The 14,203-nt window shown below is 38.4% G+C and overlaps 1 protein-coding gene across 6 annotated transcripts in view; it reads right to left on the bottom strand.

Moving 5' to 3' along the window:
* The window catches only part of LOC119772583 (protein diaphanous homolog 3-like), a 223,497-nt gene that overhangs the window by 137,944 nt on the left and 71,350 nt on the right, over positions 1–14,203 (bottom strand). For 4 of the 6 annotated variants that reach the window (XM_038269031.1, XM_038269030.1, XM_038269035.1 and 1 more), the window contains 2 exons: positions 4,137–4,169; positions 1,627–1,722 (listed from right to left, as the gene is read on the bottom strand). In XM_038269031.1, coding sequence (XP_038124959.1) covers positions 1,627–1,722; positions 4,137–4,169 — 129 coding nt within the window. The remainder of the gene's footprint in view (positions 1–1,626; positions 1,723–4,136; positions 4,170–14,203) is intronic. The other 2 variants (XM_038269032.1, XM_038269034.1) reach the window with 1 other exon arrangement.

Here is a 14,203-nt window from a genome sequence, read left to right as displayed (position 1 = left end):
GAAGGCACAAGTTGGTGAGCACCTATGCTTAGAGGACCTGTTCAGGTATATAGTTTGGAAAGTTCGTCATATAATGGTCTTCAAAAGAACACGCTACAGATTCAATCTGGCTTTTTACTTTTTGAAATTGATCTGTTTCGTTTTTAATTAACTTGTAATTTTACAATCGATGAGGCAAATTAGCGCCAGGCACGAGCCAAATACTTGCAAGTTTATAAAGTGCATGTAAGGAACCAGAATGAAAGTTTTGCAATTTAAGGAGAAGAGGAGCCTGACAGGCGGCTAGACTAATGAAGAGACAATCTCAGATGAAGAAGACCTGATTGGCAACTTTTTATTACCATTCTGGTCCAAAGCAGTTTAAAAAAAAATTGTGAAACTAAAAGGGAGTTTTATAATGAGAAAATGAAAAGAACTGACCTTTACATGTCTGGTAAATTTTTGATGACAACAACCAATTAATGTTTAGTCCCGCTGGCAGCAGTGGGCGCTGAACATTTTACTATATTACTAATCATTTCTTTTGCAACTTTGTTTTTTTTCTTCCAATCTTTTTGAAGCCATTTTAACTTCAAATGATTCTATTTAATTTCCCATAATTTACTAGAAGAAAAAGTGCTAACTTGACTCCGTTAAATCAAAGTCGCAGAGTTATTCTATCTGATAAAGAGTCAAAATCTCTTATATTTTATCAGATTCATAACGATGATTATACACACACTTCAAAACTATTATTAGGAATTCTGAGGAAATTACCATATAAAAAATCTTAATCACCAAGAGAAAAAAAATCCACAATGGATACAAACTGATCTATGTACTATAATTAAGTGGAAAAACAAGCAAGCCAAATAACAATATGTTGGTAGGAAATTAGGATACAAATCGATGACAGCGCAAATTGACTTGGAGCTTTTTTGGGGTTTTGCAAATTAGATAAAAAAAAAAAAAAAAAACACTATTAAAGTCAGTTTAAAACAATTTGGTTTGTTTTATTTCTCTTTTTATTTTCAAACCTAGCCACAGGTTGTGCAAGTAGAGCATGTTATTGTTCACTGCAATTCAGAAAAAGAATCGCTTGGCTCAAAGATTAAGGTTGAGATTTTTCTCAACTGAGACTTTAAGATTTGTGTAGCCAAAAGCTTTTTTCTTTAATTCAACCTCTCATAATTTTATCTACTATATCAATTTCCACTTGCATAAATACAATATTCGTTAAGACATGAAGAGAGCAATTGGCAGGAGGCAACAAAACATTTCCCAGAATCCTCCAGGGCCTTAAGAATAACAGCACAAAACTAAGAACTAAAGCATGTTTATTTGCACTTTTACAAGTTATGACTCGTGTTTTTTTTGCAGTTTCAGTTTAGCGCTGATTGCTCATAAGATTTTTATATCTATAGGATTTTCTATTCCTTTATTCTAATGCTTTTTAAAAGAGTGGGTATCGCATTTTTTCTAAAGTCATCCATCATGATAATAAAACTATTCAAAAGTACAAGAGGAAATGTAAGAGAAAGGGTTAAGACCTCTCCAAATGCCTTCCACACTTGAGGGAGAACTTTTGAAGGCTACTATAAATGTAAATCGAGATAGAAGTGGCCTAAATAGGAAAAGGATACTTACAGAGATTTTGTGCAATCTTGGGATCGAGCACCTTGAGCTCTTTAATCCTCTTCTTTATGGATTTCTTATCCTCCAGATCATCTTCCTCCTTTTTAGCTGATAAAGACAAAAACACAGAACTGTTACAAAAGGAAAGACAAACGTAATGGTAGACAAGAAAACCTGATACTAGAGAGCGTATTGGTTGTCGTCAAAATATCCAGAATCTAAAAAGACAAAAGAAAAAGACATGAGGTGTTTTAACTGTAGGCTCTGTTGCAATATGGAATCAATTTAGAAAATGTCTGAGAATATAACCTTTGAAAAAAAAAAATAAAAAATGAAAAATATATCTACTGTCCCTCAACTGTGTTATTCAAAAATAGGTTAAAGAATCATAAAGAAAAGGAATCAAAGAAGAATGATGGAATAAGAGTTATTGAAACACTGCTGTAATAAAATACAAAAGCTTTTTATCTATAAGTTAGATTATGTTGATAAAGGGTGTAATGATGGTGAGTTGCTGCTGGTTCTACTGAAAGAAAAGACACACAACAGCACAAAAACGTCTAAAATCTAAACAAGTAACCCACACTTTGCCATTTATTCTAACGTGTCTATATTTATAGACTGTATTTGTATAAAGCTGATTCATTTTAAAGGGCAGTGTGCTTGTCTTGTTCAGTTCCCCAACAGGACTGTTTCCGTGAACTGGAATTAAATCTTCAAAATGGTAGAGTGTCAGTAGACAGAAATTAAGAGTTGATACGCATCCGGGATTCAAAGTAGGTTTTCACTTTGAAACATCTTTTTTTTCCTTTTTTTTTTCTCATACCTAAAAAGAATACAGTTGTAGAATTTGTATTTACTGTGTTCTTTGACTGTTTGATTTGATATTTGGAAAGCATTGTTCATCCGGCTGCATCCAAAACACTGCTCTTTGGAAATCCCCCATCTTCAACTCATATTTCTCCCACTTGCATCTCATATTTACAGAGTTTATCAGATTGGAAATAGGTAGCTATTAGAACGTCAGCTGAGTTTTTTCAGTACCAATCATGTTAATATTCAGCTTGACATTTCAAGTGAGTAATTCAGTTAAGTGCAGAGCCAACTATGTCGCAAAGATTCATATACTGATCCTTTTGGTTTGATCCACCTTCTTTTTTTTTCCACTTTAGCTTCAATTTTCCCTAAATAACAGAGCTTAGCCAAAGATGGGATTCATTACCGTTTTGTTGGGGAGTCACTTTTTAAGGATGTGCTACAGAGCTTGTATTGCACATTTAGTAATGCAAACATAAACAAAGTGTTCAGGTTAAGACAAAGACTGTTTATCTTGTAGATATTTTCAGAGTTGTAAAACTCTTTGAAATACCCTGTCCAAAAAACTGAGGTCCACATAAAGCGTGTTTTATTAGTGAACGTCTTTAACCTTTGACATCAGCCCACATTTACCTCAGCATCAAGCAGAGTCTTCCTACCCATGAGATGATGTTAAATTCAGTGTCTATTTAATGTTTAATGAAGGAAGAGTTTTCTAAAGTGGACATATCTGAATGCTAAATATAAGCTTCAAAAATATTAAAAAACAATTGTGTCTCTGTGGCAAACAATTTATAGGAGAATGTCATTTATCTCCCCAAATAAATGCGGACATAGCCATCTCAGAATACATTTGTGGCATCAACTGAAAGACAAAACTATTGATGGACACTCAGGCACTCGGCTGATATTACTTTTTGGACGTGCGTTGCAGCACATCAATCAACTGAAGTAACCTTTGATTGCAGACTTGTATAGTAGCTCCTTCATATGATGCGTCCATCACTTCGACTGCCGTCTTCTTTTCCCTCCCAACGATATACCTCCTAAAGCTTTAATAATGCTTTGGACAGCGCCTTAGGAACATTCATCAATTTATTTATAGTGGTTTAGGATATGAGAAGCGCCTCACTGCATATGTTGGGGTTAAATAGGTTGTGAATACTTTTCCAGAAAAGAGGGGCCCTTAGACATTTGCTAAATTAAATCAGGTTACATTTTTTTTTCTTTTGGCCAGGTAGTGTCAATTCAGATATGAGTGCACACACAGAACACAAAAAAAAAAAAAAAATTATACCCTCTCAAGTCACATTCAATGAGAGGATCTCCTCGTTTCTTTTAATTATATAAGACAGCAGATTAAAAGAACAAAATGTGCAACCCTTGGAGTATGCCGGGTAATTGTCTAGCGCTGTAATTATTGCGAGTGTGTGCTTAGAAGAGAGGAGAGGATCGCAGGGAATAAAAGTGGGGAACAGTGTCTAAGAACACAGGGGTTAATCCGCAGGAAAAGGTATGCCTGCTGTTCCATGCGGTCTTGTTCTCCTTTCAGGGATCCTGTAGCCAATTAAAAAGTGAAGAGGTATACTTGGAGCTCCTGAATGATAGAACCGAGCAGCTTTTGCACAAACAAGCACACCTAAGACACAGCTCACCATGGTCAACAAACACAAACAGCCACACACTGAGCTATTCCTCCGACTTACGTGGCTCCTCCGTGTCTACATTCTCCTCACAGTCTTCGTGTATGCGGGGAAAGAGAGAAGCACAGGCAGGACAATAAAAAGAAGATTGCAACATAAAGAGAAGAGGAAAAAGAATGAAGAGATAAAAATGCATCCTAAGAATGCAACATGAAAAACAGAGTCTACAGTAAGAAGACAGCCAATCTGGCAAATGAACTTGAAATGAAATGAGTTGAAAGAGATCATTAGCAAAGAGGTACAGGAAATGCTAGGAAATAGGAAGGTAGTTAAAAAGCTGAATTAGAATCGTATATTTAAAGGGTAGCGGTGTTTGGACACCATCACATATTCATAATTCAAAGTTTAACCAAATAGAGGACGATCATCTAGAGGTGGATCATCTAAATAAGTGGTCCTCCTAATTCTCAATCATTCTGGTGATATGTTTACGTAAGGCCGTCCTACGTGCTATCTTTTTCTGTGCATGCGCACTTTCAGGCGTATATGTGTGGTGAGCTATGGTTTCACACGGTCATTAAAGCTCACCTTACTCACTGCCGTTCTTTGAAAATGGCCGAGGGTCATAAGAGAGAAAATGTGTCTAAGAAGTGCCTGAGAAGAAGAGAAAGGCCTCAGAAGAGGCAGATATATCCCAGAATGCTTTGTGTGGAGAGTTCTCCTTGCAAAGCATTATGGGGCAGCGACAGCAGTGATTAATAACAAAGATGGAGCAGGCACTGCGCAGTGGAGGAGGAGTTACATGACCAACAGGTAGCAAAAAGCAGTGATCATCTGTCTGAACGATCAGTTAACTGAGTTCACTATAAAGTTCACTATATAGTCCCCGCTCTATATAGTGATTGAGGTATTTAGGGGTAAGGGCAGATGGTCTGAAGCGGTAAGCTTGTATTAGCTATGAGAACAGCAACTTTAAAACAGAGCGTGCACAAGGAGAAATGGGATTGTGCGTTGCTCTCCACAAATACCTTTACTGAGGTTTGGTCAAAAATTGAACTGAGCTAATAGATATCAGCATACTACCAATAGTATTTAACAATCCCAAGCTTGTAGATGTCTCGTCTTTTAGCTTTTGAAATCTTGCTTACCCAGGGTCCATTGTTGCAGAATTTTATTGGAACCTTTGTGCGAAAAAGTGCTTCCTCCACTTCCATGCATGGATCTAAATGCTAGCTGCAACTCTTTCTGTGTGGCGACAAACCCACTTTAAGAGTTCTAATGCAAACTAGAGGGCTAAATTTAGAATTGTAATGGCTTATTCTTGTCAAGTATAGTGTGATTAAAATTGAGGCATCCCCCTCATCCAACCCGGACATTGCTTTGGGAGCGAGAAACAATCTTTTGGTTCATGTAAGCTATGCAGCAGACTTAAATCAAACATGAATGGCACCAAGCTTCACTTCTATACCCCTGAAAAAAATCAAACTAAATAAATTTCCTTAAAGAAAAAAAAGGCCACAAGCAACACAGAGGAACCTACTTAGGGTAACTAAACAGAGAGGCTGCTAGTCAAGACTAGTCTGAAGGAGTGTCACTCAGAGGAGAACCAAGTTCAGAATATTTGTTTTTATATGCTACAAAATACGAACACTAATCTCCAGCGTAGAACTATCATAATCCAAAAAACTGAAGAAAATTATTAGGAAAATGCAAAAACAACCTAAAATCTGCTGAAAGTCCTTTAATTGCCACTTGCATCCACACCATCTGCTCTGACAGAGCTTGATCTGATTTTTAAAAGACATATATTCCCTTCCAATAATTATCAAAGTAAACAGCTTCTACCAGTGTTGTAGTCAAGACTAGGGCTGAACGATTTTGCCAAAGATCTAAATTGCGATTATATCTAACCAAAACTACCATTGCAATTTTCATTTCACTTTTCCTTTGTACTAAGCTCAAGCTTGTAGACGTTTCACCCCAAGCTTTCAGATTTTGAAAGCTTGCTTGCCCAGAGTCCACTGTTACAGGACTTAACCGAAAACACTGTGTGAAAATGTGTTTACTTCTACATGCAGGCATAGATCTAAATGTTATCTGCAACTCTCTCTAAATATCTGTGTGGCAACAAACCCACTGGAAGCATTGCATCACCACCTAAAGGGCTGGAGGGAGAAATTTAGTGTCTTACTCTTGTTAAATTTGTTGTGATTAAAACTTAGTGTCTGTTATTTGAAAATAGGAGGGTTTTTTAAATTGTGATTATATTGCATATGCAATTAATTGCCCAGCCCTAGTCAAGACCACTGAGACAAGTTGAGACCAAGGCTAGTAATCCACATTTCATGTCACAATGAAATTTCATTTACACATCAGGTTCCCGGAAGACCTTTGTTTGTAAAATCAGAACAGAGGCCAGGGTGCGGCCTGTAGTGAAGCTAGACCTGCAGTTGGAGACATGTTCCTCAGGTTAGAGATTCAGTACCGTTTCTTTATGGAAGTGATGGAGCTGCCATCTTACCCACAGTGGAGAAGAACATTCACAGGCTCCATATTTCCCTTTCACTAACAGTAGCACACCAGTCTTTTTTTTCTTTTTTTAATTGTCATTACACTGTCACAAGTAATCAAGTTAGCCAATGTTAAACTTCAAGACCTACAAGTACATCCTGAAGGCATATGAACAGTTTATACACAGGTGTATGGCTGGGTTAAAAAATAAATAAATAAAACCAAGTCAACCACCCATGATACTTGAAGGCTAATCCACCTCTATCATTTTAAAGATCTGGCCAGATTTACATCAGCCACATACACTCAGTCCACATAGCCCCAGTTGTTATCAGTTAAATTGGCTAATTAGATTCCCCCCTTCCAACATAACCCCTCAATCCCTACAGCTTCAGAACGGGTCCTCTTCAGGGAAATCCACTCATTATACATCAGCCAATTAATGTGCCCTGCCGGAGGTCAAAGGTTACAGGTTAATCAATCAAAGAGAGTGCAGATAGTTGTGAGTATCAGATTGCAGCACTACTAGGGAAAGATAAGGATATACATGTGAGAGCAGAGCAGTAGGCAGTCTGCAGCATAAGATGATGGACACAAACAGCAAAGAAGCAGCAATTACAGAAAAAGTTATAACCAAGAGCTAGATTTGGGTTTCTTTTGACAAGAAGAATGTTCCTGAGTTTCTGACTAAAACCAATTAGAATCAGAAAGCAGAGATCAGTAAAAGAGAGGCGGAAGCTGTCCATTAGAGAGAACTCTGACAAAATGCAGTTATTTTGATCTATTACTGCTGCATTACAGAATTCAGGACTTTTTAAAATATTCCAAACTGGTTTAAAATCTTCTTTGTGATTTATTTAAGCTCTTTCGTTAGAATGGCTAAAACAAAAGTACACTATAAAGACTGAATACAGTTATTTACTGCAACTGCAGTTCACATTTAAAGCAGTAAATTCTCTATTATTTCCACAGTAAAGACTGTTAAAGCAAACCATCCATTAGTGTCTTTGACCACTAGTCCTTACAGGCCGTAAGTAAAAACAAACATAAAAATCTTTTATCGATATCGATTTTTACGTGCATGCATGTGGAGATTCTTTAGCAGATTCAGAATCTATGCCTTGAGACCATGTGGAGTGGCTGGATTGCCACTCCTCAATTTGCTGTCCGTTGTTAATGTTATCTTTCATTCGTTAATAAATGTTTTTCTTTTTGTAATTAACACCAGTGACGCATTTTATCCTGTTGCCATTCTTTTCATGTAAATGAAGGAGGAAAAAGCCCTTTCGCTACAAAAATTATCTAGACTGATTTTAAAGTATCTGTAATGGCATAGTCCTACAAAAACTCGTATCTGTCGATATCTAGATGTAACGGTGCTGGCAACATTATGACATTGATGGCAAGGAAGGGGAAACCCTGGGCAGCTTTTCATTGTATCACAGAGAAACACAGAGAGGCAAAGGAAAAACAACCACAAATGCAAACACTCATAACCTCAGGACAACTTAGAGTACCCAATTCAGCTAAAATCCTGTTTTTGGACCATTGGAATACCCTGGGAGAACCAATGCATGCACAAGGAAACCTTGGGCAGGGATTCAAACCCAGGATGTTCTTGCTCCAAGGCAACAGTCCTCCTAGTAGAGCTGTGCATACACTAATTAATACAAACTGGGGATACGGGTAATCAGTTTCAGTGGTCATTGCAAATGCAGAATACAGCCAAATTTGCTTTCAGCATTTAACCAGTCTCTCGAGGAGCAATGGGCAACTCAAAGTGGTAAGGGGGCAATTTGGGAATGAGGGTCTTGCTCAGAGTACTTGCAGCCATCTCAAACTTCAAGCAGTCTGCTCCAATCACTTGGCCACCACTACACTAAACATGTTTATTCATTGCTAGTTAAACAAGATAGATGATTTATTACTTAAGAAAACCAAAGGGTTGGTTAGTGACTAGACCAGCTGAGGATTCAATACTGGTTATATTTTTTCCCCTTTTTAAAAAAGGTATCTACATTTCTCACCTATATTAATTTCGCTGTTTGGTTTTGATCTGATCTCTGTCTAAAGGCACTTGACAAGGTAGAACACCGCGTACACACCAGCTTCCCAAGCAACCGCCCTTCCCACAAGGCAGTATCAGTGAATCCTGCCATCAAAGCACTAAAGGGAGTGGTGGATGAAATAAAACTGCTGTGAAAGAGCATGACTGATGCTGTACATGACAGGCAGGCCTCAGAGACAAGCGAGTAACACCTCAAATTCAGACCACCACCCCCACCCCAGCATCCACGTACACCCACATACACACCCACACACACAGATCTCCATCTCCTTGGCCCTTTCCACTCACAGTACCACTTCATCTTATCACTGAGGATTTCTAATCAGAGGGAGCGGCTTACTGGAACTGGCCTGGTTTTGACACACACATCCAGCCACTCACACACAGAAAATCAAATTTAGTGACATAGCATACTTTTTGTGAAACGCTTAAGACAAAAAAGTTATCAGATAAAGAATCTGCATTTTAATCTATCCAAAGCACCAAGACATGCCCTCCTCCTCTAGAGCTTCATTTATGGGGTTTATTGTTAGATGCTTTAGCAAATGCCTCTAACACTGTTGCTCTTGTAATGGGCAAAATAATGCTTTCCAAGGCTTTTCTAAACATGCCATCTCAATACAAATGACATCATTTACATCCCTATCCCTGTAATAGGTGAGCACCAATTTACCAAAAGGGAACACTTTTCTTATACTGCAGTGCTGTTCATCAAAATATAACTTCAGCTATCTCTCTACCATTATTCTGACTACTGAAATAAACTTATCAAGTGACAAAAAAAAAAAAAAAAAAAAAATGGGGAAAGGAACAGTGTATGCAACCAACCCTGAATAAGCTCTCATTCACTACATCTACCTGCTTAATTTCACATTTTTCTCCTTGTAGCACTGAAAATGATTTCAAGTACTGTATTTTTTTCATAAGAGTTGTATCAAGGCTAAAACCACAGAACGGTGAAAAAACTGAAGTTGAGCAATTTTCAAATACGTTTTCATCTATTAACAAAGCCACTGATTTTGTAATGAAGAATCATAGAAAGTTATGCAGGGTCTACTAATTGTATGGTTTGCAACCAACAAATACACAACGCTCCAACAGATCTTAATTTAGAAAAACAAAAAGGTAAAAATCATACAATCCAACATGTTTGTCTTTTATTAAGTTTCAACTTTTGTTGAACACTTTCCCTACTAACATGCATAAGGTTTGTTGTGCATGTATGTTTGCTTGCAATGTTGATACAACATCCCTTTTTAACTAAAAGTAAAGAAAGTAAAGTCTACTGAGGAATCTTAACCTTTTTTGCAGTCATATAACAAACAAAATCAGTTAGAATTGCTCTTCATTGAGATCCATACAGCCAACAAACCTCAGATTGTGTGACTTTGGTTATTTTAGCCTTTTTATGAATTTTTAACACTCTATTTTTTTAATTTAGTGTCCTGATCAAATTTCTTTAACACCAATAAGTTATTGTAACACCAGAAAGTCCAATCAAAACTGCTATCTTAACATTAACACAGAATATTCATTTGAATCCTACAGAGGAAGTATAGATTGGCTATAGCTACTAAGGTAAAACAAAGTTTAAAAAGTTGCAGGAGTGAGCAGTTTTTTTTTGTATACTTTATGCTCTACGGAGCAAAGGGTAAAGAGATGCTTGCCCTCTAGTTAGCTCAGAGACGATTCCAATAGTTTCTTTTCCATTACAAGAAATACAGAAAAGCATTTTTAGTAGCAAAAAAGACAGAAGCCTTGAAACTAAACAAGCTTCTCCAATCACTCAGAAGAAGATATCTCACTGTTTCCAAGCTTAAAATGTGAGTAAATGATCAGGTTTTCTAAGGAATATATAGACATGTCGCTTCTTCAAAGCAGATTTCTGGTTTTATTTTCTCCTTTTCTGAAAACATGTGTATTGAAGTCACGGGTATAAAATTCAGGTGTTAGACTTAAATGGAAAACTATGTCAAGTGGTAAGTTTCACTTTCTATTGCAGTTATGCAGTCATGGCAGTATTGAAGCAGAAGTTGTGCAAATGCATCATTATTGGGCACTTGTGGCGTATTCATGATGTGTGAGAGCTGTGGCACTAAAGGGCTGGCTACACTCCCCACCACAGTGTGTCGCAGTGAGCCTGATGCAGACATTTTTGATTTATGCTCAATATTGAGCGTGGTATGCGCTATACGCTGTGGGTCTAGATACGGCTGAGGGTGGAAAAGAGCGGACCTCGCTCTTCTAGCTGGTCCAACTTAACAAGTCGTTTTCCACAATTGCGGTCATAAAAACCAAGCAAGCCGGCCTCTTGTCTGTGGCACTGTCTGCGATCACCAACAATTTGGGAGAGGAGCAGCAGAGTGTCTGCAGAGGGGGCGGGGACGTCTTTTTGTGCACTGCGATACCTACGAAGTGAACCTAGTTTCGAAGTATAAATCAGCCATTGCGCCTCAAAGTTTTACAGAAGTCAGCCTGTCATAATCCTGGCACTGGTGGCTCCCTTTATTGCTCATTCAATTCACCTGTTTAACTCTGCCCAGTTTCTCATTACCACTTATCTTATCCACCTGTTTCCAGCTCCTATATATGCTGTTTGTTTTCAGCCACCAGTGCCAGATTATTCAAGCTGTTGTGAGAGTAACTCTGACCTTCAAGTAAGTCTGTCTGTTATCTCGATTCTGACCTGTTTTCTGTTTTGGGTTGTGGAGTTTTTTGCCTTGCATCTGTCTGCTGTGTTTTTTGCACTTTTTTCCTGCATCCTGCTGGTTACCGAACCTGGACTGTTTCTCTGACCTCGCCTTGGATTCTCCTTAAGGACAAGGTTGCTGCCTCGGCATCAGCTGTCGTCAGCTCATCATCATTTGGGGCGCTGGAAGCCGCTACGGCTGCTGACAATCTCTCTTTCATCTGGGATCGGACTGGACTTTGAACCAGGTCAGTGACTTTTGCTCCTTGTCATGATTAGCCCGATATCCCAGTCACTGACCTGCGTTTTTTGTCTCTGCAGTGAATCCAGTTATCCGCCCCGCTGACGATCAGCTGCTCACTGAGTTATTTGTTCTAAATAAAGCTTGTTGTAAACCGTCCTGAACCGTCTGTCTGAATATTGGGTCCAAGTTGCTGAGGTTTTTAAACAGCCTTTTAGTTTCTTTTCAATAAAACAGCATTTTTTTCTAAATCTTAGGATAATAACTGGTAATTACACACCACGTTTTGCTAACCTTAGTATCTCATAAAAGCCCCCCTCTACTTCAATCCTTTTCCTTTAGGCAAAAAAATAAAGTTATAGTATGATTTAGGACCAATTTATAAACCGTAATTTATTTTCGGGCAGGCAATAAGAAACTCTTTTCAAATTCTACACAAGTGGGAAAAAGGACCACTTTTCTACTTGTGTAGAACCCTTAACAGCTTAAGAGGTTGAGAGGCTTATTTTAAAGTCTGGTTTGGGATTTGGAATAATAAAGCACTGACTTACTGTAGCTTCTATTCCATTTAAAGGAGAAAAAAAAGCCCTGCTGTTTGGAGGTGAAGGTAAAGCAAAGGTAAAAAGCATTTGACATAATTATTCTTCCAATTTAAATATTGACAATCTGCATCTATTAACACCGCTGCACACAGGAGCCAGTGACTGCTGCCTTTGGCTTTAGCACCAACCCAGGTTTAGAGTTTCGGTCCAGTCGGTCAAACGTTTTTAAGAGGCAAGCAAGACATCCAAAGTGTGCTTGTTTATGTTTAGATATTTACATATATGTCCTTAGTTTTATTCAAGCTGTGCCTTACTTTTTTTTTTTTTTAAGTGCTTCCTTAAAGAAAGATTCTGTGACAACAGGCCAGCCATAAAGACACAAGCACACAAGAGGGAAAAGCAGAGAGGGCAGCTGTCTTCAAAGGCTAATTAAATCACTGTGTTGTTTCTAATAACCAATCAAGGCAGTCATGCAGGTAAGGTTTAAATCACTGCTATTAAGGGGAGTTCTGTAGCTGGTGTTAATTTAGAAGGCCTCACAATCGAACCCCCACAAACACAATCAGACACATATCAGTCAGCACCTATAAAGGACATTGTAGAGAAATACTAACAGAATAACTGCCTTTCCAAAACCAAAATTACCTTAGACTAACTGAAATTATGTTTATAAAGACCTATGGGTTATATTATCTTGAAATTTAGGCTCTGGGCTGAATTAGGTCCTGATAACATGAGCTATATCTGGAACACACATATATATTTATACATTATACACACGCACTCTGTTGCCTGCAGCAAAATTCACTCCTAGACATCAGATGCACAGAAGGGGGCTGCTTGCAGCAAGTGAACAAATCCAGCACTCCGACAAATCTGTCAAGTCTACAGTCAACAGAGTGGAGAAGAACAGTCAGACAGGCTGCACAATTTGACTGTTGACTGTATGGTTCAAATTCCACTAAGCCCCGAACTTCACTCAGTCTGACAGGAAGTACAAGAACGCACAGGAGACATCAGACAGGCGTCCACGTGTTACTGGAGCTCTACATACCTGCCCTAAAGTTCCCCCCCTGCCTTATCATAATACACAGCTCTGCATTAGTACGTACGACGGGGCGAGAACTGCTTGCACACGGAGCATCTTCCCCGAATCGCCTGTGCTATTGCCAGCGAAAGTGAGGCAGCAAGGTAGATCAGAGTAAATGAAGTGAAGGAGCTCTGTTGTGAGTCAGCTAATCAAAGTGAACCATGCAGGGCCACCTCTCCCTGTGATCAAGACTAGATGACCCAGGGCCATAATTAGTCTGAGACTTTCATTCTGATAGCAGCAAATTAACAGACTTCATTAGGCTTTTTTTTTTTTTATTCCCTTCCCCTCTCCATCTATTTGTGCTGCACCAAGATCACGAAAAGTACTTCTGTCTGAGCATTAACATCTACAACATCACAGTAAGTTTAGTTTTTTTTAAAGAGAAGAAAATCTACCCCACAGTGAGAACAAGTGTACTCTAAAAAAAAAAAATGCATTTGCAAATCTTGACTGAAGTTTACAGACAAAATAAGATTCCTGACTGATTAGAAGGTTGTTAATCAGTGTGTATTGGGCTGTGGTTTGAATTTTACCAGGGATTTTATTCTCAGTGGAATAGTGCCCTCTATAGGACTCCTGAATACCCATCCTTACCCTCTTAATATGTTTGTATACGTGTTAAAGCTAAATGAGGATTTTTAGACAGCTGTCATATCAGCTTTGAAACATTGTTATCTCCATTTCTTTTCACAGTGACGGCACCAGTCTGATCTTAACAGTTGTTAAGCCCATCCTAACATTTCCTAAGTCATTCTGTTGATTGATGACGGCCTAAATCACTTATCAGTGAATTTGTTCTCTTGTTTCCCCCCCTTTCTCCTGATGCTCCTGCAAACATATCTACCCCCACCCCCAAAACACCTCGCCATCCTCCCCAACCTGCGTACACAAAAACCTGCATGTGCACATAAAAAAACATTGCGGTAGAGTATAAAGTCGCAAAGGCAAATATGTTTTTAACGAGCCCACCCATTACCTTCACGATG

Source organism: Cyprinodon tularosa, unplaced genomic scaffold, assembly GCF_016077235.1.
Source record: "Cyprinodon tularosa strain WSP-4 unplaced genomic scaffold, ASM1607723v1 ctg717, whole genome shotgun sequence".
In the NCBI taxonomy this organism is placed as follows: domain Eukaryota; kingdom Metazoa; phylum Chordata; class Actinopteri; order Cyprinodontiformes; family Cyprinodontidae; genus Cyprinodon; species Cyprinodon tularosa.
The sequence above is the reverse complement of the archived record's forward strand: the minus strand, read 5'-3'. Positions and strand labels throughout refer to the sequence as shown.